This window comes from Lepidochelys olivacea (assembly GCF_965140295.1).
Source record: "Lepidochelys olivacea isolate rLepOli2 genome assembly, chromosome: 3".
NCBI lineage: Eukaryota > Metazoa > Chordata > Testudines > Cheloniidae > Lepidochelys > Lepidochelys olivacea.
In genome coordinates, this window is record NC_140413.1 from 92,424,597 (window position 1) to 92,451,159 (window position 26,563).

The 26,563-nt window shown below is 38.2% G+C and overlaps 1 protein-coding gene across 1 annotated transcript in view; it reads right to left on the bottom strand.

Moving 5' to 3' along the window:
* Positions 1–26,563, bottom strand: part of MAN1A1 (mannosidase alpha class 1A member 1) — a 210,604-nt gene that overhangs the window by 31,053 nt on the left and 152,988 nt on the right. Inside the window, exons 6-8 of the mRNA XM_084624798.1 lie at positions 18,560–18,683; positions 15,960–16,053; positions 9,425–9,540 (exon numbers count right to left, since the gene is read on the bottom strand). Coding sequence (XP_084480924.1) covers positions 9,425–9,540; positions 15,960–16,053; positions 18,560–18,683 — 334 coding nt within the window. The remainder of the gene's footprint in view (positions 1–9,424; positions 9,541–15,959; positions 16,054–18,559; positions 18,684–26,563) is intronic.

The window sequence follows — 26,563 nt, forward strand, 5'->3', positions numbered from 1 at the left end:
AGAAAGAAAGTTTGTTTACAACAACGAACATATGGGGTGTAGACTTTGTTTTGGCTTCACCAGAGGGCTTAAGTGAACAGTGGAAGACTAATGATGACAGACATAAATCTACTTATACAGCTTGTTATAGAGTCTTGTTAAAAGTATGCCCAGATGTAATAAGATGCAATACAAAACATGCTCATCTATGTGGTAAAGGAACAGGTTTTAGTAAAAAACAAAAAAAACAAAAAAACCCCACAAAATTGTCTTCATTGAGTTGATGTGGTGCAATAGTTTTTGAAAAGAAATAGATTAAGAGTAGGACTGTCGATTAATCTTAGTTAATGCACACGATTAAAAAAATTAAGCATGATTAATCACAGTTTTAATCACACTGTTAAAGAGAATACCAACTGAAATTTATTAAATATTTTTGGAAGTTTTCTACATTTTCAAACATCTTGATTTCAATTACAACACAGAATACAAACTGTGCAGTGCTCACTTTATATTACTTTTGATTACAACTATTTGCATTGTAAAAATGACAAACAAAAGAAACAATATTTTTCAATTCACCTCATACTACTACTGTAGTGCAATCTCTATCAAGAAAGTGAAACTTAAAAATTTAGATTTTTTGTTACATAACTGTACTCAAAAACAAAACAATGTAAAACTTCACAGACTACAATGCCACTCGGTCCTATTTCTTGTTCAGTCAATCGCGAAGACAAACAAGTTTGTTTACATTTACAGGAGATAATGTGGCCTGCTTCTTATTTACAATGTCACCTGAAAGTGAGAACAGGTGTTCAAATGGCACTTTTGTAGCCAGCATTGCAAGGTATTTACATGCCAGATATGCTAAACATTTGTATTCCCCTTCATGCTTTGGCCACCATTCCAGAGGACATGCTTCCATGATGATGATACTCATTAAAAAACTAATGTGTTAAATAATTTGTGACTGAAATCCTTGGGGGAGTATTTTATGTCTCCTTCTCTTTTTTATCCACATTGTGCCATTTATTTCATGTTATAGCAGTCTTGGATGATGGGGTCTAAATTGGCTGTTACCACACAAGAAAGAGATCTTGGAGTCATTGTGGATAGTTCTCTGAAAACATCCACTCAATGTGCAGCAACAGTCAAAAAAGTGAACAGAATGTTTGGAATCATTAAGGGATAGATAATGAGACAGAAAATATCATATTGCCTCTATATAAATCCATGCTACGCCCACATCTTGAATACTGCGTGTAGATGTGGTCACCCCATCTCAAAAAAGATGTATTGTAATAGGTTCAGAAAAGTGCAACAAAAATGATTAGGGGTATGGAATGGCTGCTGTTTGAGGAGAGATTAATAAGACTGGGATTTTTCAGCTTGGAAAAGAGATGACTAAGGGGGGATATGATAGAGGTCTATAAAATCATGACTGGTGTGGAGAAAGTAAATAAGGAAGTGTTATTTCCTGTCTCATAACACAAGAACTAGGGGGTCACCAAATAAAATTAATAGGAAGGAGGTTTAAAACAAACAAAAGGAAGTATTTTTCCCACAACGCACAGGCAACCTGTGCATCTGTGAAGGCCAAGACTATAACAGGGTTCAAAAAAGAACTAGGTAAGTTCATGGAGGATAGGTCCACCAATGGCTATTAGCCAGGATGAACAGGGATGGTGTCCCTAGCCTCTGTTTGCCAGAAGCTGGGATTGGGCGACAGGGGATGGATCACTTGATGATTACATGTTCTGTTCATTCCCTCTGGGGCACCTGGCATTGGCCACTGTCAGAAGCCTGGACACTGGGTTAAATGGACTTTTGGTCTGACCCAGCATGACTGTTCTTATGACCCAGCGCATGTTCATTTTAAGAACAGTTTCGCTGCAGATTTGACAAAATGCAAAGAAGGTACCAATGTGAGATTTCTAAAGATAGCTACAGTGCTCAACCCAAGGTTTAAGAATCTGAAGTGCCTTCCAAAATCTGAGAGGGACAAGGTCTGGAACATGCTTTCAGAAGTCTCAAAAGAGCAACACTCTGATGTGGAAATGACAGAACCCGAACCACCAAAAAAGGAAATCAACCTTCTGTTGGTGGCATCTGACTCAGATGATGAAAATAAACATGCGTTGTGCCGCACTGCTTTAGATCGTTATCGAGCAGAGCTCATCATCAGCATGGACACATGTCCTCTGGAATGGTGGTTGAAGCATGAAAGGACACATGAAACTTTAGCGCATCTGGAACGTAAATATCTTGTGACACCGTCTACAACAGTGCCATGTGAACGCCTGTTCTCACTTTCACGTGACACTGTAAACAAGAAGCGGCCAGCATCATCTCCTACAAGTGTAAACAAACTTGTGTCTTTTTGCAACTGTCTGAAAAAGAAATAGGACAGAGTTGACTTGTAGGCACTAAGGTTTTACATTGTTTTGTTTCTCAATGCAATTATTTTTTGTACATAATTCTACATTTGTGAGTTCAACTTTCATGATAAAGAGATTGCATTACAGTACTTGTATTAGGAGAATTGAAGAATACTATTTTTGTTTTTTACAGTGTAAATATTTGTAATAAAAAATAAATATAAAGTGAGCACTGTACACTTTGTATTCTGTGTTGTAATTGAAATCAATATATTTGAAACTGTAGAAAACATCCATAATATTTAAATAAATGGTATTCTATTATTTAACAGCACGATTAATTGTGATTTTTTAAATTGCTTGATTAATCTTTTAATCGCTTGACAGCCCTAATAGTAATTTTTTCATTATTCTTCATAAATTAAAGTATATCTGTCAGCATAAACTGAAGAATAAGATCTTCTTCAGAATCACAGAAAGAATTGTCCTTTTTCAAAATGGCCACTATTTCCTAATGTTCTCAATAGGACTGAGGTCATAAACTGCCATAAACTCCTTTTGTTCCTGATAGAAGTGAAGCCCTCCTTTCCTCAGAGAAGGTCTCCACACTATCAGGATGCAGAGAGGAGAACTGCTGGGAGACGCGAAGGGCGATGATGACCATGTCTGCTAAGAGCAGCCTGTGGCATCTACTCCATTGCCAATAATAGGAGATGGCAACCATTTTGAAAGAAGGAAATTCTTTGACTGTTTTTCTGAAAAAGAATACATTTATGTGCCAGCCTTACTGAAGAATAAAGTTTAGTTGTGAACAGTAATGGCAAAAAGTGATCGTTAACACTAAAAAAGTGATTAAAATGTAGTCTACATAGAAGATTTAAATGCGTTAGCTCTATGGAAAATGTGAAGAATATGTATTAAAGTAATTTTTGGGGGTGGGAGAGGAAAGATATCAAGAAGGGTGCTAAACTTCTTAAAGGACCAATTTAAAAATTAATTTTAACTCCAACTAATGTATGCACTTGGGAATTCTCAAACAAATGTTTTGTACACGAGTGCTGTAATTTTGGGAAGGATATGTTGTATTCTTCATACCTAACAGAGCAGTTTAATTCCTACTTTGCATGCAAAACTCAACTCATCCTTACCTATGGAGATGCAACTGGCAGCTCCATATGGTCAGAACAACTGTTTATGCCAGCCATGGCATAAAAGTTCCAGTTTCTGAACTCAAGTAGAAAGTTAAATATCTTATTAACAAAAAGTAATTACATCATATCCTAGACTAATCACCTACCAAGTTTCACTGAAATATACGCACATAATATACCTGAGACATTAAGATTTTTTTTTATAGCAAATATATACCACAATACTTCCTGTAAAGGGTTGACACTTATTGCTTCTGGGCCTAGGCCATGCACCATATGACAAGCTTTAGCTTGATGTGAAATGTGAATTTTTATAGCAGTTTTATAGGAGTTTATAATAGAAGTGCTCACTACTCCCTGATTGTCTGTGAAAGTTCTATGCACCACCTACTATGGGTCTGCATTCATTTAACCAGTTGGTTGGGTCACACAGGCTTATGCTAGGGCTGGACGTATTGTAATGCTGTACAGGTCTGTTGACCCTATGGGGACATAAATTTTGTCATGTTAATTTGATGCAAGGGCTTTATCAAGATGTAATATAAGGCAAATTCAAGCATGTTTCTGGTTTCAAACTCCCAAACGATGTTTAGACCCAGGGTGGAAGGGGTGTGATGGGTCTTCACACCTGCTCTCTGATGATCATTATCCAAAGACTTGGTAGGATTTTCCCATGGTTTCTCTCTATATATTGTGGAAGTATAACATTGTATAAGGGGACATGCTGGATACATTGTGTATGAGAGAGCATGCCAAAACATGTTACAAAGTATCTGAGGGAGCACACGTAGGGACAGTTAGCTTTTGAATGGAGAAGCAATTAGGATAGAGCCAGCACGTCTAAGAAGCAGGCATCAGAATGGAAGGTGTGAAGGGCAATTAGTTAAGTTAACTGGAAGCTGTTAAAGGAGATTGTTAAGGGTGGCAGGTAATTGAAGATACGTGACTGGTCTCAGGGATCTCGAAGGGTGGTGACTACAATCTTTTTCTTCTTTTGTCTGTAACTTCTCTGTAACTTGTTCTCCAAAAAACTGTATAAATTAAAAGACACAAGCCCCACTCGGGGGGCTCACTTCTAAATGTATTAGCAGAGCAGCTTTGCTAATAAAACAGAGTGGTCTGATAAATTGTGAGTCTGAGTCAAACTTTGACAATATGTTGGACCCGCAAAGGCTGCCCAGCAGTAGCACTGCAACACCCCCTACACTACGACCATGGGGAGAGAGAAGGCTACTGGAATAGGATCCCTCTATTTTGTAAGCAATCAAAAATGAATATGTTACCACTTTGAAGGTAAGCAGTAGGAAGGGGTGGTTGTCCTTCTGTACCCCACTGACAGTGTTCTTTGGTCTGACTGTCTCCTCTTCCAACCAAGATCGGTTTTAGAACTGTTTGTCAGGAGGTCTCTCTTTTGCTGCAGCTCCTTTAAGGTAGACTCCCCAGGCTGCTTGGCCAATAGCTAGGGGATTACATGTTCCATCCTGCACAGTCAGGGAGGTGCTTTACATGCACAGTACCTTCTCAGCCTCATTTTTCAGGCCCTAAATGGGGTGATTAATTAATTTTGCCCAAAAGGAAGGTGATTGGTTTGAGCAGCCACAGGACTCGCACTGGCCCTTCTGGCCACTGCTCCCAGTAGCTCTGTATAATTCTGGCAGGCTCCATGTTGCAGACACCTCAGAATGGAGGATTCTTTTTTTGCCAGGTGATAAATTATGCTCGGACCAATATTCTGACTAAACTACTTGACAGTCCCTTAGAAAACAACTGCATTAATCCTAAAATAACAGACTAGTTATTGTATTGCATGTGTGTGTGTGTGTGTGTGTAGATTGATATTTTAGCTCATGAACAATTAAATATGAGGAGTAAAAAATATTTTGTGGACTCTTTATTCTTGGGCATCATCATCAATGAGGCACTAGCTCTTTAAAATTCTTCCTACCTCCACAATCACTTGAAACATGCGGATTACTTAAAGTATAATGCTTCCTTTTAATGGGGGAAAACAGGCCTAAATTTGGTTATTTATTCATGGTCTCTCCCACATAAATTCCAGTTTTTAGGAATCTTTCTAAAGATTGCTTTATAAATACTTCATAAGATTATGTTCTGGTAATTGAAATGAGGATACCTCTATTTTTTTTTTGCCCATCACAAACCAACTAAATTTTAAACAGGGTCAACCATAAAAATATATTTTAATAACAACAGTTTAAAAATATAGATTTTCAATTTAGTTCTTGCTTTTCATGGGTGCCATAAGAAAACAACATGCAAGGACATTATCACATTTTAAAGAAACGAGCTTGCTTTTAACATACAAGCCCTGGATAGAAGAAAAAGAAGATTTCAGCAAAATACTTCTTTCTAAACAAACTCCAAATTAATGATTTTTTCACACAAAACTAAACCCCACCATGCTATAGACATTTACCTTTTTAGTTGCTGGGCAATATAAAGTAATGAATTAGGCATTAAATCTTGCATCAGCACAATTGCTTTTTTGGTGGGGAGGAGTAGCACTGACAGATGGGAGTATATTGGAATATACAGGTCCCTGTGACTGCTTTGGGTTAGTCTCTCGCACACTGAAAGCATTGGGGAAAATTAATCCCACCGTATGTGAAGTAGATTCATAATGCTTTTAGAGTAGGACAGTGGAAAGAATAAGGGGCCAGTACTGACAAAAGCATAACACCACCACACATAAGGATGTCATTCTACCAGCAACGTTATAACATGTAGACGTCTTGCACATGCTTCATGATCACTGGATACTAATAAGCTTGCCAACTACCACCGTGTCTCTAATTCTGCTGGCTGGTAATGCTGAATAACAACCTAAGAGCTATTTATGCCTAAAATACACCTTAGATATAAACATGATAATAAGCATATTAATAATAGAGTTCAAATAGCCATACTAATGTTAGATTTAACGACACTTCTTGATTGTGAGGTACTGCTCACCCACCTAAATGTCTAGCAAGGAAGAGCTAGATTAGCTTTTCTCCTTGAACAGATCCCAAGGGATCACGATGGGCATCATCTCCTCTTTGCTGAGAGTTCTCACATGCAGAGGTGTGCACAGTTCAGTCCTGTCCCCTTTCTTAGGGCTTGTCTACACAGGAAAGTTATACCAGTGTTGGAATATAGGCCTACCTTAGACATGGGTGAACTATGGTTTTCAACTGGGTTGTGATACTAGCATGAGAAACAGGCCCAAAACATGTGACCACAAAGAATGAGATCATGAGAAAGAAGAGATGTGTTAAACTTGTAGTGTTTTCTTATTTAAGATTTGGTCTGAAGTAATTGAAATAAAACATGGTTAATTGGGTACCAGGTGCAGTAAATAATTGGCTATATGTGTTAGTTTAATGTATTATAAAATGGACTTCGCTCAGGTCTAATAATTGGCAATGACATCACTTGTTTATTATAGGGTATAAAAAAATTCTTTTAAAAGGCTATTGCTAATACCTGCCTGACCAAGTTGAAAATGACCAATATGGGTCTAAGTACCCTGGGTCAGCCCTTTTGTAAGTATTTTAATCAAACACCTATAAATGTTCTGTTATTGTTTGGATATAGTAAAATGCTTATTATTTAAGCTTTTTAGACATGCTTAGAGCTATTGTAGAAATATCATGTGACCTTTAGATTTAATAAAGGAATTTATGGTTAAACTGATGTCATGGTAGTATCCCATATTAATGATAATAATTCCAACAACTAGTATAAGTTAAGGTGTGAATTTAAACCAACATAGTTAAACTGGTATAACACACTCTTTCACACCCATCAACCCACCCTTTCACACCCATCAACCCACCCTTACTCTGGTGTAAGAAGGCATTTTTTTCAGTGTAGCTTATGTCACCTGGGAACAGGTTTAAACTAAACCAAATAAAGCCACTTTTGTACCAGAACACGTGTGACCACACAGGGGGTTATACTTGTATAACTACATCAGTTTAACCAAACCATATAATTATGTCGGTATAACTGGTAACACTTTCCTGTGTAGAAAAGCTTTGTTCAACACTTACGTAAGGCATGGGTAGACTGAAGGATGCTGTAAGTTACAGGATCATCACTATGCTAACGAATAGCTCTGCCTCACCATCTAGCACAGATAATGTTGACTCCCCTTTGTTACAGTATCTGAGGCAAATAGAAACCTAGATTAAGAACAGTTGGCTCGTGCTCAGTTCAGAAAAAATGGAGGTGGAATTGGTAGGCAAAAGGAAGCCTACCAAAAGACCAGAAGGATCTGAACTGATGGCATTAATAAAGGTAGCTTGGTCTCCTGTTTTCATCCAGGTGGTGAGCAATCTCTGGACCTCTCATTGGTGGCCAGAACATATCCTTCCCCCTTGATCTTTTGCTGGGCAGGAGGGTGTGCCTTTTCTCTTGGATGTGAACTTGGTCGCAGTGGTCAAGACTGTATTATTGCACAGTATTCTGCATTTGGGGGTGACTATGCACAATTTTTTATTTTTGGGCAAACTTTCCAATCACAGTTCAATTCAAGCAGTTTGTTACTTCACAAAAGCTGAAAAATGAATATATAACTAATGTGCTTATACAACACTAATCCAGTACTGTAATTTTACTGATCATAGAATCATAGAATATCAGGGTTGGAAGGGACCCCAGAAGGTCATCTAGTCCAACCCCCTGCTCGAAGCAGGACCAATTCCCAGTTAAATCATCCCAGCCAGGGCTTTGTCAAGCCTGACCTTAAAAACCTCTAAGGAAGGAGATTCTACCACCTCCCTAGGTAACGCATTCCAGTGTTTCACCACCCTCTTAGTGAAAAAGTTTTTCCTAATATCCAATCTAAACCTCCCCCACTGCAACTTGAGACCATTACTCCTCGTTCTGTCATCTGCTACCATTGAGAACAGTCTAGAGCCATCCTCTTTGGAACCCGCTTTCAGGTAGTTGAAAGCAGCTATCAAATGCCCCCTCATTCTTCTCTTCTGCAGGCTAAACAATCCCAGCTCCCTCAGCCTCTCCTCATAAGTCATGTGTTCCAGACCCCTAATCATTTTTGTTGCCCTTCGCTGGACTCTCTCCAATTTATCCACATCCTCCTTGTAGTGTGGGGCCCAAAACTGGACACAGTACTCCAGATGAGGCCTCACCAATGTCGAATAGAGGGGAACGATCACGTCCCTCGATGTGCTGGCTATGCCCCTACTTATACATCCCAAAATGCCATTGGCCTTCTTGGCAACAAGGGCACACTGCTGACTCATATCCAGCTTCTCTTCCACTGTCACCCCTAGGTCCTTTTCCGCAGAACTGCTGCCTAGCCATTCCGTCCCTAGTCTGTAGCGGTGCATTGGATTCTTCCATCCTAAGTGCAGGACCCTGCACTTATCCTTATTGAACCTCATCAGATTATCCACAGACTGATTATATATTAAGACACTATTATGCCCACATTCAAAATACTTTAGCAGTTTAAGTAATATGTTTTGGGAATTAAAACACACAGTAGAGGGATTTCCTGTATCATAAACATAAGAAAGGGGACAAAAAAAGTATCTAATTTATGTTATTGTGAGGAAAAATGGAATCCTTGTTGGCACTGCTTGCAGATAAAGCTTTCTTTAAAAAATTACACACTAATGCACATTTTATACACATTTTAAAATATTAGATACTGTTTTTATAACTTGAGTTGAAATAATTTCAGTTCAGTTTTAGATTCCCACACAGCATCTGCACTGTTCTAAGATTTATATTTGATAAAGTCTTATAAAACAACTAGTTTTTAAAAAACTTATTCATTGTGGTAGCAAAGGCATAAATCCCGCATTCTCCCCAGAGCCTGTTTCTTTAGGAACATTATAGATTAGATTATTATGGCAAGAAAGATTTAAATATCTCATTTACCTGAACAGCATCATAATACATTTTCTTGCCTTCTTCATCTGTCTTGTCTGACATCAGCCATGCCTTGAGCAAATACTCATAAAAGCTATCTCCAAGTCCTCCAACAGAGACGTGATCTGAAAAGGGAGGAAGAGGATTCAGCAATTCCACCTTGAATTTGAGCACTGAAACACAATTACAGTTTGTAACTGTGATAGATTAACAAATTTCAGTATGCCTCCCTCTAACAATCATGTAATAAATATAGCCCAAAACCTCAGAAAAGTACTTATTTTACAGCAGAAAATATTTTTAAAATAAATGGTTAGTCTTTCTGCTTGAATGACGACCTGTAACAGGGTGGGAGAAGGCAGCCATTATTATTTACATAGTGTCTTTGGAGTTCATGGTATTTTACAGAAATGAAAAAAGTCAATATCTCTGCACTAAGTGTTTATAATCTAAGATAGACAAAAGATGTGTAACTATAATATACTGTAAGGTTTTTTAAAAAACAGAAAAAGTTGGCAAAAAACCCACTCCTAATCTCACAAATGCATTCCTTATTTCGGGGAAGGGGTTGGAATGGGGGCAGGGAAGGGGTGGGAAGAGGTGGAGTGGGGGCATGGCCAGGGCAGTGGCGGGGGGAGAGGGGGGGTCAGTGATGCAGCCCTCAGGCCAATGTACTAGTCCTCATGTGGTCCTTGTGGTCATTTGAGTTTGAGACCCCTGCTTTAGAACAAGAGCACTAGATAAAGATTTCCTCTTCCACAAATAGTATTTTCTAATAAAACTATTGTTACTCATATTAATAATTAGCATTTATTAAGCATCTTCAATAAGAGGACTTCAAAGTGCTTTACTGATACTAATCAATTAAAATAATCTAGTTTCGCAGATTTGGGAACTGAGGCACACAGAGGTTAACAGGAAGTCTGTGGCAAAGCTGTATAAAGAGCCAGTGACTCCTAACTCCTAGTCCTGGGCCTTGACTGCAAGGCTATCCTTGCTTCTCTATGAAGTTGAATGCGACATTTTGAATTTTTCAAAATTCCTAAATTCTCTCCCTCTCCCCATTCACAAAATGCATCCTCTTGCTCACCTTGGGGGTTGGAAAGCCATGCAAATGTAGAATCTACATGTATTTCCATTAAAGCTTTGCCACGACAGTGTGTCTTTTCTCCACTAGCCTGTGACCTCCAGTGTCCAATTTAGGTGTCCAAAATATTTCCTAGTATCCCATCCCAAACAAATGTACTATGATTATGCAGAGCTTTGAATTATGAAGAGCTTTTAAAAAAATTAGATCTTTTAATTTTTGAAGAGAATATACCATTTAATTATTATTCATAATCCGAAAGGAAAAAAGGCTTCTTCAAAAAAACCCAAGAGCAGTTTTTCTATGATGGAGGGCTGATCTCTGAATAGCAGCATTTAAATGACCTTTACAGTTTCCTAAATAAAATTACCATAGAAACCCTTGACATTTGCAAACTAAATAGCACAAACAATCTCATCAATAATAAGTCTTATTATTATATACATTATTGCAGGAGACAAATCCAATTGGTGCACGCTGCAGCAAATCACTGTAAGGTTACTGTCAAAATAACAAGGACTAAATGAATTTACAAGAACAACGGCAGTGAACCAACAACGTCCTTCAGAGTTACAGCATTGTAAGTGAAACACTAACATTCAGAAGCTGTTATTTTCCCCTGGCTGATGTTTGTGAGACGAATACTTCTATGTTGTTGCAATTAGTTTTTTGTTGCAATCAATAGGCACTGGAAAAATAATCTTAAATAAAACATCTTTTTATGACTTATGTTCTTGTTTTCTTCCACTGTTAAAAATCCGTGCTTGCAAACAAAAAGCAAGTGAATTGGAACAGAGGAAACAAATGTAGATTTAATTTTATTTGTTGCTTTTTCAACATGCCATGGATCGACCTGCATCAACACTTGTGTTCGTGGTTTGTATGGACAAGAAGCTAATTTCCATATATAAATTACATGCCATTGGTAAAGAAAGATGGCTTTATAATTTACAAGCTCCCGGATATGACCCAGGGATTTCATGCAAAAGAGAAGTTTGAGGCACTATTATATAAACATAAGAAAGGTCAAAAGCCCAAATAGCAGAATTAGAATTTGATTCACTTTTAAAAAAGGACAATCAGAGAGAGACAGTGGCAGCTTTTAAACTGGGTGAGAGTAAGGGCTATCTTCCCAGGTGAGGCACTGCAATATTAGGTAAGGTTTCAGAGTAGCAGCCATGTTAGTCTGTATCCGCAAAAAGAACAGGAGTACTTGTGGCACCTTAGAGACTAACAAATCTATTTGAGCATAAGCTTTCGTGGGCTCCAGCCCACTTCATCAGATACATATATATCTTCTTACTATATGTTCCATTCTATGTACTCCTGTTCTTTTTGCGGATACAGACTAACACGGCTGCTACTCTGAAAGATATAAAAGAGTATAATTTAGGTCCTCAAATCCATTATTCAATAAAAACAGTAACTTCCTTTGCCTTTGGGGACAACTCTCCAATATACCCAGGCTGGAAACAGAACAGTGAGGATTCCTCATGTCCCCTCCCATTGTGTGTCTTGTTTAACTGACTGCATGCTTGGCAAGTTTTGAAATTAACTGAGCTGCCTGATATAGTCAACATGACAGAACAAGACAGAATAAGCAACCTGTTCCTCTGTTTAAAGAAAAAGAAAAAAAAGCAAAAGGATGAAAGACTACCAGATCATGCCAACTCAGTGTTGTGCCAGACTGAGAAAGTAAGAGGGTGTCTAGAGAATAAAATCTGTGTGTTCATGCTGACTTAAATGATTTTTCCGATCCACCTTTTCTTTTGTCCTGTAGCGTACATGTAGATCATTTATTTAAAAAGCAGAAAACACGAACAAATAAGGAAGTCAATATTAAATAGTTTCTTCAAAAACTGACATTTAAAACCAGCAAGAAACTTTCTACACTATGTCATTCCCTCTAAAATACTTTACTAAACACATTTAAAAAGAAGAACTTTCCCAAAACAATTATTTTTCTTTTATATTCTAAGGTCTGGCTCCCCAGAGGAACTTAGGTGCTGCAATGCCTAATTTTTAGGCACCTTGAAAATCACTAGAATCCACAAAGCCTGGGTTAGGCACCAAGCTTCTCTGTATGATGAATGAGGAGAGATAGGCATCTAAAAATGGGATCTACAAAAGCCAGCATGCTAGGTCATTCTCAGTCTCTCTCTCTCTGGCCCAATGGCTATTTCAGCATCTATCCAAAGTAGAACAGGTTCAACAGGAGAGATGGAGAGAGACTCACATTAGAATATCCCAAAATCCAATGGATAGGGCTCTCTCCTTAGAAAGGATTTGAACCCTTCTCCCCATCAGCCAGAGCTGCCCACATCCTCGGTGAGTGCTCTATCTAGTGGGCTAAAAATTATAAGGGTGGCACCACTACCTCTTCCTCATTCTGCTGGATTTTGAATGGGCTTCAATCCAATAGATGTGCTCAGAGCATGCCTACCAAATCAGGTCCTGCAGGTAAGACAGGTGAGGGAATGCCCATCTTCACCTGGCTTGAGAATCCAGCTGGGGCTTGGGCATGAGATAGATACCCAAGTACCTTTGTATATCTCGGCCTAAATATTTTAATAATTCCTATTTTGTTTCTTTTCAGTGGGTGTGCAGAATCAACTGTTCAGAAGAATTTCTATGATGGGATTGCTACAGTAAAAGTAAACCAAAGTTCCTTCTTGTAAAACCCCCCAAACCACAATCATTTAATAGTGTAACAATATAAAAAAGGGATTCTAGTAACACCTTCTAGTTTAGCAACCCATGTTCTCAACATGCTATAGAAGTACAATAGGCAGTGTTCATACAGGAAAAAGTCAAATGACCAGAAAGGGGCCAGGAACTTAAAATGCCTGAGACGTTCAATATATTCATTCCCCACTGATTTTGTTAGATTTTTCCTCATGATGTTTCCAGTGGAATTGAAGGCAATATAATTCTGTTTAGCTTACTTCCTTGTCTGCCTACATCATTTAATGTCAGCAGAACAAATACTCACCTGCAGAAAAATGTTACTCACCTTCTCATAACTGCTGTTCTTTGAGATGTGTTGCATATGCCCATTACACTGTAGGTCTGTGTGCATCTCATGCACCAGTGATGGGGAATTTTTCTTAGTAGTACCCATAGTGGCAGCCCTGCTCATGCTCTGGCTCCTCATGCTCTGAATGGAGGATATAAAGCAGAGGTGGCCAACCTGTGGCTTCAGAGCCACATGCAGCTCTTCAGAAGTTAGTATGTGGCTCCTTGTATTAGCACCGACTCCAGGGATGGAGCTACAGCCTCCAAATTGCCAGGGGGTGCTCACTGCTCAAGTCCTGGCTCTGCCACAGGTCCTGCCCCACCTCCATCCCTTCCTGCCCCGTCCCCTGAGCCTGCAGTGCCCGCGCTCCTCCCGCCAGAGCTTCCTACATGCCATGAAACAGCTGATCAGAAAGTGCAGGGAGAGAGCGGGAGGTGCTGATCGGTGAGGCTCCCGGTGTGTGTGAGGCGCTGGGAGTGGAGCTGATGGGGTGCTGCTGACAAATTTACTGTGGCTCTTTGGCAATGTACATTGGTAAATTCTGGCTCTCTCTCAGGCTCAGGTTGGCCTCCCTACCCCTTCTTTAGTTTCTTCGGACCGGCATGCCAATGGTAGACTCCGATGTGTTGGGAAAGAGGGTTGGCATATAGCAGACATATGCAACGTATTTCGAAAAACAATAGTTACAAGATGGCGAATAACCATTCTTTCTTCTTCGAGTGCTAGCATACGTCTTTTACACTTTAGTTGACTCCCAAGCTGTTATCAAATGCAATGGGCCTTGAAGTCGCATCATAAGAGTAATTGTAGAACCATTTTTCCCTTGTTTGTGTCTTTTCTTGATGCAAGCAATAAATGCATATTGTCTAGTAAACGTGTTGATGGAAGACCATGTTACTACTCTGAAGAAGTCAGTAGGGAAACGTTCCACAAATGCATGCTTTACTTCCACACTGCCTCTGAAGGGTGCAACTAGAATACCAGAGTTCCCGCAGCCAAGTTGACTCGGGAGGCAGGGAGTGTGTCTAGACAAATGAAGGGGACTTGAAGGGGCTGGGCACCAGTTTCAGGATCTTAGCAGACTGGAGTCATGGTGGATTCTCCAAGGAGTATCCGGGCGGAGGGGATAGCTCAGTGGTTTGAGCATTGGCCTGCTAAACCCAGGGTTGAGAGTTCAATCCTTGAGGGGGCCATTTAGGGATTTGTGGCATAAATTGGGGATTGGTCCTGCTTTGAGCAGGGGGTTGGACTAGATGACCTCCTGAGGTCCCTTCCAATCCTGAGATTCTATGATTCTATGAGTAATTGTTGAGCTTCTTTTTGACAACCAAGAGGGTTCAGACATTGATCTAAGAGCAGCCTCCACAGAATACATCAAAGCTGCTCTTCCCTCAGCTTTTTCATTCTGGTCTTTAAGCCCTGGCATATCAAGCATCTGTCTCTTATGTGGCCCTCATCCACGCACTTAAGACAGTGTGAATGAGGGTCAGCTCATGAAAGCTTATGCTCAAATACATTTGTTAGTCTCTAAGGTACTTCACAAGTACTCCTTTTCTTTTTGCAAATACAGACTAACACGGCTGCTATTCTGAAACCTGTGATAGGAATCTGCTTTTGACAACCAGAGCAAGGCTTGAAACCTGGCGACCTTGGCATAGGCTCCCCAATACTAGGTGAGACCTGGAGATCTGTCCAATTCAGAAAATGTACTAAAAGGGAATAGTTTTTAATATAAAGGAAAATACAGAAAGAAAAATAAAGTCCAATGGATGAAACACAGTAACAATAGGCAAAAGTTAGCTAAAGTACTCACAAGTTTGTTCTCAGGGAGCGAGGCTGTGAACACAGAATGCTCCGACTACTGATCACAGAAGGTAAGAAAAACTCAAGAAGGGATGGGGTAGCTCCTTCCTCTATGCCCTCCATTCAGAGCTTGGTTGTGGGCAGGGCAGCCCCTACAGATACCACTAGGGAAAACTCTCTGGAACCAATGCATGAGACACATACGCCTACAGTGTAATGGAGTGGAGTAAGCACTCACAGAAGAAATACAGAGGCAAACCCTCAGTTAATATAAACTGGCACAGTTTCATTAACTTCAGTGAAACTAAACCAATTTATACCAACATAGAATTTTGATCCAAGACAAGCTGATATCATTTCTTTAAACAGCAGCCTTACCAGCACTTTAATTTTTTCAGTGAAAAGACATTTTTCAATCACACACTTAGACTCATTCAAAAGTTTTCAACTAACAAATATGCTAGAGGTCAGAGAAATATAAATTAACATATATGAAGTAGGTAGAAAAATAAGTAACCCAAGCAGAACTCAGGTTTATCAATTGCTAACAGTGCAAGAAACAACCAAGAGTTGATGTCTTCCTAGAAATGGTATGTAAAAATAGTTAATTGGCAGTTCTGAAGAACTGTCATACTTACGTTGACCCCATTGACCGCTACTGGGATTCAGGTAATTAGGGTAAAGACCTTCTGGTTTATCAAGCCGGTTCAGAACTTTACGAATGTTCATTACCTATTACAAAGAAAACCAAACAATGAGCACTTGATCTAGTCTTATATTCCCATTAAATACAAGTAGCATCAGTACATCCTTTTTTAAACCAACATGCATAAATACATTTTAATTCAAACAAATACGTATTCTTTCAACATATATAATGTCCCTATCGAAAGACCTCTATGCATAGGCATAGAGGATTTCTTTTTAAAATAAACAAATCTAATCTAGTCATCAACTAAAATGCTCCACAGAAAAAAAGAATGCTCCACCGATATTGAGATCGTTGCAGGACCATAAGACAGCAGCTATATTCTGCATCAGCTGTAGTCTGCGTGTCCCTCAAGCATGGTTCATTGTAGATAGAGCACATGTAGTATTTTAATGGAATTTTAATGAAAGACACCAGATTAACTGCACTGAAGAAAGAAGATCATGATTTAGCCACAGAACAGAAACAGCAATGCAGGAGCACTGGAAGCTTTTCCCTAAAACACTGTCAAGATGTCCTCAGCTCTGTTGGAGTTCCTACCTCTACGATACAGAATGTAGTTCCATTTAAAGGTTATTCAAATCTTTGGCTTCTTTGCCAAGATTATCTACTTGTGCATTTTCATTAGGTTTTTCTTTGTTCTTAATACTAGTTTAAAAATTAAAATATGTTATCTTAAATGTTACTTCTTGTGAGCCTGGGGAAAAAAACATTTGAAATTCAAATTTATTTAAAACAAACTCTGTCCTTAATTAATCTCATTTTGCCATATGCATTTCATGGATTCCAATAATTGTGTGAGCTTTAATATTGCACTCTACATAAGGGGACAATACATTGTTCAGCCAATCCATGAAGCTTGGTGTACTTAATACTCAATTAAAAGGTTTGACCACTGCTTTTGGAGCTAAACAAAGTTTACAGCTTCCTTTGGAATTTCTTATTAAGATGTCATAATTTAACAGAGAAAAGTCATTTTTAAATATGTATATTGCTGTATACATGTCTGACCTATTTCTAATTAATAAACAAAATTAAGTACATAAACTACATGAATGCAATGTTCCTGTTGCGATCTAAAATATACAAAAGTCAGGAAATAAAAACATACGATTACATCTATAATTCTACTCTATTGTACATAGTAATATTTTATATAAATGCATGTGGTATATATGTTAAATGTAGCTGAGTTACAGTTGCCTAGGAACCAGTAATTTAATTTTAACGCCTTTGCACACAGTTTTTTGTATTTAGTCATTTTTTTTCAAAAATAAAAAAAACTGAATACATATTCAATAAATCTACCTGTATAAGATCCATATCCACCATTTTGTCACCTTTTTAGTCCAACAGAACCAAATCTATTGACCTTCAGAGCATGCTGCAGATCTCTTTAACAAGGCCTTTAAGGGAGCTGTTGAATAGACCAACTCTGGGTTTTTCTGTGGAGTTTCTTACTTGATATCAGATTAGGTTATTTAAATTGTACATATGCACAGAGGTCTTTTGATAGGCACATTATAGATTTTGAAATAATATACATTTTTCTTATTTAAAATGTATTTATGTTTGTGATTAAAGGAACAATTCACTGGGAACATTTTTATATTGTACATACACATGGGATTATTAAAATTATTGTAGTACATTTATTCAAATATGTATCTATTCCAATAAACACATCTGTACTGATTCAATATAAATCTGTACACCAGTAAATGAAATACTGTACTGTGGTGCAATATGTTAAAAACTTAATAGAAAAAACATACTATGCATGCACCATAGGCTTTTTTAGAATGCATAAAAATTTATTTGTATGCGATGTTTCTTCAAATATGTAAAAAATCATCAAGCCACATTTGAAGTTTTTAAAATAATCCATTTGTAGTTATCTAAATGTGAATACAGGGCTAGCCACAACAATTTCTGAAGTAGTGAAAATGTTATTTTTTAAAGCTCAAAAACAGCCACGTAGAATTTTACCAAACTTGGAAAAAATGTACCTTTGGGCTGTGAACAAGTATGAGAAATATCACTTAAAGGGTACTTTCCTCAAAAAGTTATGAACACTCTATAAAGATGGACATGAAATGGAAGAGACTCCCAAATCCCTTACTTACAGTAGTGACACCCTGTATTTTTAGAAAATGCATCGAAGTGATTGCTAGGTCACAGTCCTTTGTACTTCTGCATGAACACAGTATATTATCTGAATATAAAATTCATTTGTGGTTTTCACCTTAACCAAACAAGTTACATCAACTAAAATAAGTGCTGTGTTCCAAATGCCTAATCTACATGAATTTACCACTTAACCAAACTTCCAAATATTATGTGGCCTGATAAGTGGTCTTCTAATTTTTATAACCATGACAAAATGGATGTCAATTCAGCCATGTGCTTTGTGTTCATTAATATGGATTCCCACAGAAACTATTCACCTGCTTACTGTGACACACTTAAAATTACAGAAATTCCAATTTTTCATTTTTTTAAAATAAAAGTTTTACCAAAGAATCTAACCTTTTCAGCAAACACTGGGTTTCCAGACAAATGGCTCAAATGTATGAACTCCAAATGCAGAGTTCCAAATTCTGCCAGAATACTGCTTCCTCCAGAAGCCCAGGGCCAGTTTCGACCAATCCCACTAAAGGGAGGAAAAGGCAGAAAAGGTCATTAGCATCTATAAAGTAGTACTAATAAAATATACGGTATATTAGGTACACTCCAGCTACCAGAAGAGAATTAACTTCAAAGCTTTTAATTAATAACACAATGAAACTTATAAAAGTAACACCCTTACTAGGCCACCTTCTGTTTTATGAAACTACCCCATAGTTACCTTAAATGTTTGAGTACAATTCAATTCTGCTCCACCTTTATTAGACCACCTTTTTAAGCAAGTCAGACATTGATTGATCACTTAAAGATTTAGCTGTATTTATGTTTACATGACTACTATGCATTCCTAAAGTTAAGTTATAAGCCCTTTGGGGATTCATGTGTTTGTGCACAACGCTTAGCACAATGGACCCGGATTCTGATTGGGTTCTCTGGGTTTCTACTGTAATCTGAATATTGAATATTAAATTTATGAAGTCTCAATAAAAGATTTCATAAGACTTTAGAACATAAATCCTACCCTAATAATGTAGATTTTAACTACAGGTATGATAGCTATCATCCATTGTCTTTCAGGGCACTCTTTAACCATGATTAATGTTTTCAGAATTAAATTCAGAGCTAACAACACTTCACCGAATAAAATTTAATCTTTACAGATGGGAGGCTGAGCTTTGAGACCCTCCCACCTTGCAAGGTCCTAGAGCCCAGGCTGCAGTCGGAGCCCGAATGTCCACACTGCAATTAAACAGCCCCTTAGCCTGAGTCCTGTGAGCCAGTCAGCTAGCATGGGCCAGCTGTGGGTATTTAACTGATAAATTCAAAGAAACAAGTGCCACCTCTTTACTGTGCTCTGCCTGAAGCTTGACTGACAGTTGACAAGAGGCACTGGAGACTTTTTTTTTTTTTTTTTAACGAGTCTCTCGATTTGCATAGGGGAGTTTAAACATTGGACTCTATCTTGCAGGTGGTGCTCACTGGTAAACTGAATTCCACTTCCACAAAAACATTTGAGGGTTTTTTCTGGGGAGAAAAAAGTTGTCTCAAATTGGGACAAAAAGCCAAAATCTCAAAAGTTTTCATGGAAGTGAAATTCTGCAGTATTTTGTTTCAGTATCACTGAACTATTCCTGCAAAGGGAACATTTTAGTGTTTCTGAAACAAAATATGGCCCACAGCCTCCTCAGTCTCTTTGGAGCCTGAAGCCTTGGCAGCCCCAGCACTGTGGAAGCCATTCAGGGGAGCTGCTGAGGAGTCAGGCAGAGGTGGTGACAGGAAACCAGGCAGATTTTTATTGGAAGTTTCAGCAAATAGTTACAGTCCCATAGCAGATCTCAATTGTGGCAAAGACATTTCTGATAAAAAACTTGCAATCAGAAAATTTCCAATCCGCTTCATTTGCGAAGTTTCTAGCATGTCGTGAAGGTTTCTTTAGTACTGGCTGGAGTATTAGAGGTTTTAGGGTGGGTGGCAGATTCTCCTTGTCCAAGGTGACATTACTAGGGCACAGGTATTCTCTATTTCTACTCCATTAAAAGTAAATATCAAACTTCCAGGCTTCAGATTGTATTTTTTCTTCTAAAGTCCTGAGGGACTTGTATTATTGTCTTCACAAAAGGAGGGAACTACAGCTACTGAATGTACAGGTCTTTTCATACATTTGATCACAAAAGTTGCTTAAAATAAGCACAGATGGATTTTCGCAATTATGCAAAGTAATTAAAAATAGTGTTATCTGAAACCTGCCGGTTTTGGCTTTCGCAGATGTCACTGGTCAAAATGGCAGGTGGTGTACCCTAAATTCAAACTAACTTCAGTATCTTCAGCAAACTGGCCAGCTGGCATCTGTGCAGCACTCTACTGCAGATAGTTGACCTTGTCCCCTCCCATGTCATCTTCATGAGCCAACAAAGCAGGAATATTCTCCCCATCCCATCAGGATATTCAGGGGAGTGGGCAACTTGCCATCCCTGATATTCAGCAGTACAACACTGGTCCTACTGCAATCTATACTTACTTCATCTAGGGGAAAAAAGATGTATCCCAGCATACATCACAGGCATAGGGAACACTGCATGTGGCCACTTTCTGAAGAGATAGTATGGGAGTTAGCTGTACTTCCACCAAAAGATTTCGCAGAAGGGGAATGAGGAATTTCAGGGCATCTGGTCCCCACCATCCAAAAATGAAAGCAGATATCTCTAACAAGCCTTGAGTGAGGGCTTAAAGCTAAGGCCTCTGATGTTTGCATAGGCTTTGAAAAGTAATTTTTCTAACCAGATTAGGGAATCATAAGTAAGGCTAAGATTTTGTCACGCATAATTTTAGTAAAAGTTATGGACAGGTCACGGGCAATAAAGAAAAATTCACGGAAGCCCGTGACTTATTCGTGACTTTTATTTAAAATATGCATGACAAAATAGAGAGCTGCAGGCTCCCCACACCACCCAGGGGTGCCTGGCTTGGAGCTGCAGGGTCTCCACACCACTGGCAGCTCCAAGCTCGGGGCACCCCCACCACCTGTAATGGCTCTGGCTTGGAGCTCCTGGGCACCCCTGCTGGCTGTGCCGCTCCATGTTCCCGGGTACCCCTGCCAGTCACAGCAGCTCTGTGCTCCGGGGCACCCCCGCTGTCCGCAGCGGCTGGGAGCTGTGAGGCGCCCCGTGGCCCTCTGCAGCTGGGAGTTTGGGCCCTGCAGTTCCCAGCAGCCAGGGGTGGCGGGGACCCTACAGCTCCCATGCATGGGGGCTCAAGTGACAGAGGTTTCTGGAAGTCACAGATTCCATGACTTCTGTGACAAAGTCGTAGAACTAGTCATAAGTGATTTGGATGATACTGCGTCTGACAAGTCAAAAGCAGTTGACTATGCATGATTATTTATGGATCAGTCAGTTGTGGAAGAAAGGCTGTTAATTTTTCAACAAAAGATGGAAAATGCCAATTTCTTGAAACCAAAAATGTGAGAAAGGGTTGCTTTTGGTAAAATTTCAAAACATTTTCAAAAAATGTTTTGAAATTGTTGATATATCTCTTTTCAATATTTTCTAAATGAAAAATTTTATTTTGTTCAAAAAAACCTTTTCACTTAAAAATGTAAGTTACTTTAAGTTATTTATAGTAAAAATAGGTTGAAAATTTCAATCAAATATAATTTTTTTATTTTCAAGATTTATTTCAAAGAAAATTTTCAAGATTTTCACTTTTGGTCTTGATTCGGGATGGGATAATTTTTCAAAATCTCAAAAATCCTTGTGGGATGGGAAAACAATTTTCTGATCAGCTGTATTTTGTGGTTCAAACTCATTTTTTAAAATTCCATTTAAATAAACTGTTCAGATTAAGTAAATGGAATGATGGTTGATCTGATCTGCTGCTCTGTAAAAGTTGGTCTCAAAACAATTGTTCTGAAATTAAGGGCTTATCCGCATGGCCCCACAGTTTGGACTACGGGATGTTAATTGTACGGAGCACTAGTGTGCTGTGCTGTGCAGCTCCCTTGTTTGGATGCTGCAGACATTATCTATAAGGTACCTACTCCACATCAACTTAGTGCTGTTTAAAGAGGACTACATTTAAGCAAAGTAAGTATTCTTGAGTTTGTGCCTACACTATCCACACACAATTCACACCCTCTATAGTCCAAACTGCGTAGAGATACTTCCAGTAGAGACACATTTTTCTCCTACTCTTTCTAAAATTCATTAGAAAGTCTTTTAGAATCTCAGACTTGTTTACTTAAAATGGTCCTGTTTTGGAAAGGTCATTTGCAATAACATTCATTATAAATATTATTATTTATTTGTATTACTGTAGCACCTAGGAACCCAAGGTATGGACTAGGACCCCACTGTCTAAGTGCTCACATAGTGCTACAACATATTTTTTTTAAACTGTGCATTTTATATGACTAACTAGTTACAGCTAGGCAGATGCTACAGTACATTGCTCATTATAATGCTCTCTGAATAAGTTTCAAAAGTTAACATGATACATTATGAATGTGAAGTGCCACTATTATAGATGTCATACATGTCAATTTTATTAGTTATCTTCTCTTATGCCTCTACCCAAAGAAAAAAATATCTCCATGGGTACATTCCATTTAGGTTAAATTGATTGTTACATCCATACAGGCATCTCCAGTTTCCATAAGTGATACCTTTGTGAGTCAGTTCATAATGGCCAGTCATGGCAGTTGTAATAAGCAGTATTCATACAGTGTAAAAATTCTCAGGTCTAGTTCTCATCTGACAACTACTTTTTCAGAACAATATTTTATTAAATGAAACCTCCTCAGCAGCAGTGAAAAAAGGTCAGTACCAATACAGGTTTTTATCTATACGTTCAATGTCTACCTTTCATATGAAGTAAAATATTTTAAAAGTCACACCTGCCACATAACCAGATAGCATAAAATAAGTCAATATGATAAATAAAACATAATTGCTTCCAACATTTTTACTAAGCAAATGAAAGGAATCAAGAATATGTTCTAAACATTCAGCAACACAGGTGCACACATAAAAATGAGCTACCGGTGAAGAAGTTTGTCCCAATTGTGCTCTCTAGTTGAGCACAAAGATTCTGTAGGTCAAGTGACTCTTGACAGACAACCAACAAGGTGGCTACAGTAGGTCTGCTTCTTCAAATATCAGATATTTTATACTCTATTACTGAGTACTACCTCAGAAATGCTTTCTTAAGAATAATCCTCCATTTTCCCTGAACAAAGGTTAAATTTTACTGCTTTAATACTTAATGAAAAACTGATCAACTTCTTTTATCACCACAGCACTATAATCCAATGTGGGGAGTTATGGTACCGGCAAGAATGGTAGGCATTTGATCTCCTAGAGGGTTTTATAGGTGCCCTGTCCAGGATTTTCAAAAGCCTCTTGTAATTTTGGGTACCCCCAGACACTTAAAGGCACATCGTTTTCAAAAAGTGCTGAGCACACTCTGAAAATCAGGTTCCTTTGAAGTGTCTCAAATTGGGCACTCAAAATCATTACTTACTTTGGAGTATCTTGTTTTACCTATACATAAAACCTAATGTATACATACATAGGGTGAGACAGTCCTTTTCTTACACGGCTGTGCAAGGGAGCAAGGTAACATAAGGCCCTCCCTTACCTCATTGTGCAGGCTACCCATATCACAGGTGGCACTGTGGAGTGAGGGAGAGCAGCCTCTGTAGGGCCACCACTTTCCTCCCTCTACATGTCAACATAGCCTTGTCTCTACCTCTAATGTACAGGCAGAGGGCTGGGGTGGATTATTTCCCCCAGAGCAAGGGTGAACAATCGACCATGTTATGAGTGAGTCACAATAGGGTTGTTGGGCTGCTCCTGGAGCTGTGCAATTTAGGATTTTTGGGTTCTGATGTGAGACTTTTGAACACGTGGACTTGGCAATACTGCACCTATTGATGCTGGTTAATTGTGAGGTTACTAGTCAAAGTAGCCAATATACAGTCTTGGTTAGGGTTAATTGTATAACTGTCTCCATTCTGTTTATTCTGATATTCCATGTTAACCTTTTCTAGTCTTCCCTCATTGTTCAAATGTAGTGCATCTATTTGCACGCAAATGGGCATTGGTTTATACTCCTTTCAACCGGTTGTCTGTCCTATGCTAATATGATGACATTAGTAGTGCCCTGAAGATGGAGGGATAGCAGACCAGGAAGCATAAGGCACTCAACTGAGCAGTAAATGTCGAGATTTTTTGTGTGAGTGTGTGTGTGTGAGAGAGGGAGTGAGGGAGTGAGCGAAAGAGAGAAACAAAAAGACAGACACACAGGGTAGTGGGGTAGTACACAATTTAAACATTGCTATTAGAAATGCTAAGGTTTTAAATGCAATTTTTCAATGTTACAATCAAAAAATTCCTCTAACTTTATTCATTAACACAATTAATTTTAATAAAAATTAATTTCACCACAGGTCTTAAATATGTTTTCTGAAATACACTAATGAATAATCTAAACAATTCATGTTTCCTGTTACTTTATGCACTAAGGGTCTAAGTAATCAATTTCCAAGGACTAAAAAAAGCTGTAGGAAACAGAATACATCAGAACAGGGATATCAATAATGCATACTAGTGGGAACTACTTTTAATAGAGTCCCCCAAAGAAAAGTGAACAGCAAATCAAAAATCATTAACAGGATTCTACAGTTCTGCCATCCATGTAATAATAAATTAGAATATGTAAAACAGAGAGCTATTAGAGCAAAATTCACTACTGCAACTACCTGCATAATTTGGGATGCTGAGTAGAATCAGTATAAATATAAAAAGAATTCTCAGAAACCAATGAAAACCCCCTCTGAATTGGAAATAACTGACAAAAAATTAATAGAGTTTTGACAGAAACCATGTAAAGAATGCTTGTATATAAAATACATATCCTGTAGTACTTGGAGTAAATTAAATCCATTTATCCTAGTCTAAAATATGTCTTTGAACATCACAGTTAGTCCTTCAAAAACACCACACTATGCCCATGATCTCACAATATACGAATAACCAGGCTGGGTGCCACTAACGTGTTCTTTACATGACTACTATGGGTTTCCTCTCTGCAAGGGGAATAAAAGGACAACACATTTCAGCAATCCCAGCAGGCAAAGGAGAAGGGGGATCTTTCCTCTGCTTCCACCATAAAAAGCCTGTTATTCACTCAGCTATATACTGACAAGCAGCATATTCGCTCCAGCAGTATCTTTTTGTGGACTGTTCTTTACACAAAAGCTGTGTTCAAATACTAAAGAAACTAGAGAGTCCCACAGAAAGACTGTTTTACGCAGTGGTTGATTTGTTATAAATAAAAGCTACAGGTATATATGAGGCATTCATATGTGCTTTGTTTTTGGCAGCAGCATAGCATTTCCTGAAATCAACAATGCTGTAAAGAGGACTGTGGACCAGAGTAGTGGCTACTTTGAAGACTAAAAAAAGAGCATCTTCTTCAACTCTTCTCCCTCAATCCTCCCCAAAAGTACCAGACACTTCCCTCCACTGCCAACTTTTCACTGACTCATCTCAGGTTTTAAAGTTGCTTTGTAAAAAGTTGATTGAAAGATAGTTAAGATGGGCCTCCCTGCCTAGGATTCTGGAACAATGGTTTCTTCTACTTCAAATTAGTAACCATGCCTGAGTAATAAATGTTAAAAAAAATTGTCAAAAAGTCAACTTCTCTTTTAGAAGCAGCACGCAGTCGTTTTCTGAAAGAAAGCCACCATCAATTTTCAAGGCAGGATAAGGTTAAAGTATACCAGCCCTTCCAATTTGGTGGAGAGTTTTCAGATCAAGGGAAAACTGTCCATTTACAAGGCTTGATGCTTCAAAACACTGGATAGCATACACTGACAACTGGGAGACTATCATAATTTATCAGGTTATACAAATAATTTCAAATGGTTTTATAAAGCACTATATCATAATCTTATAAATTAAGATTTAACAGCTGAGTTTAGATAATTACTTTTATATTGCCTAAACCATGTTTACTATTCTTTCATATGGCCATTTTAATATGGATTTTATCCTTCATTTTCCTGAAGTCACTTCATCCTGTTTTGTGAGCCTCGTGTCCTAGTCCTAATAAAATATTTTAAGTACATCAAAATACATTAAATTGATATATTTTGAAGTTACAAATAATTAATGCCTTACAATGATTCAACTACAATTCACATTTATTTTTCTTGGTATTGCATGTGGCATGATTAAATTTTTGTTCTGGGAATTAAATTATTCTAACTACATAGATGCATTATTAAAATAAATGGCAGATACAAAGTGTTGAAAATTTATTTCAACACTTAGTGCATCAACCAATCATATCAAGATTTATGCATCATAGTCATTTTGACTGACAACCCATTTATTTCTTTTGAAC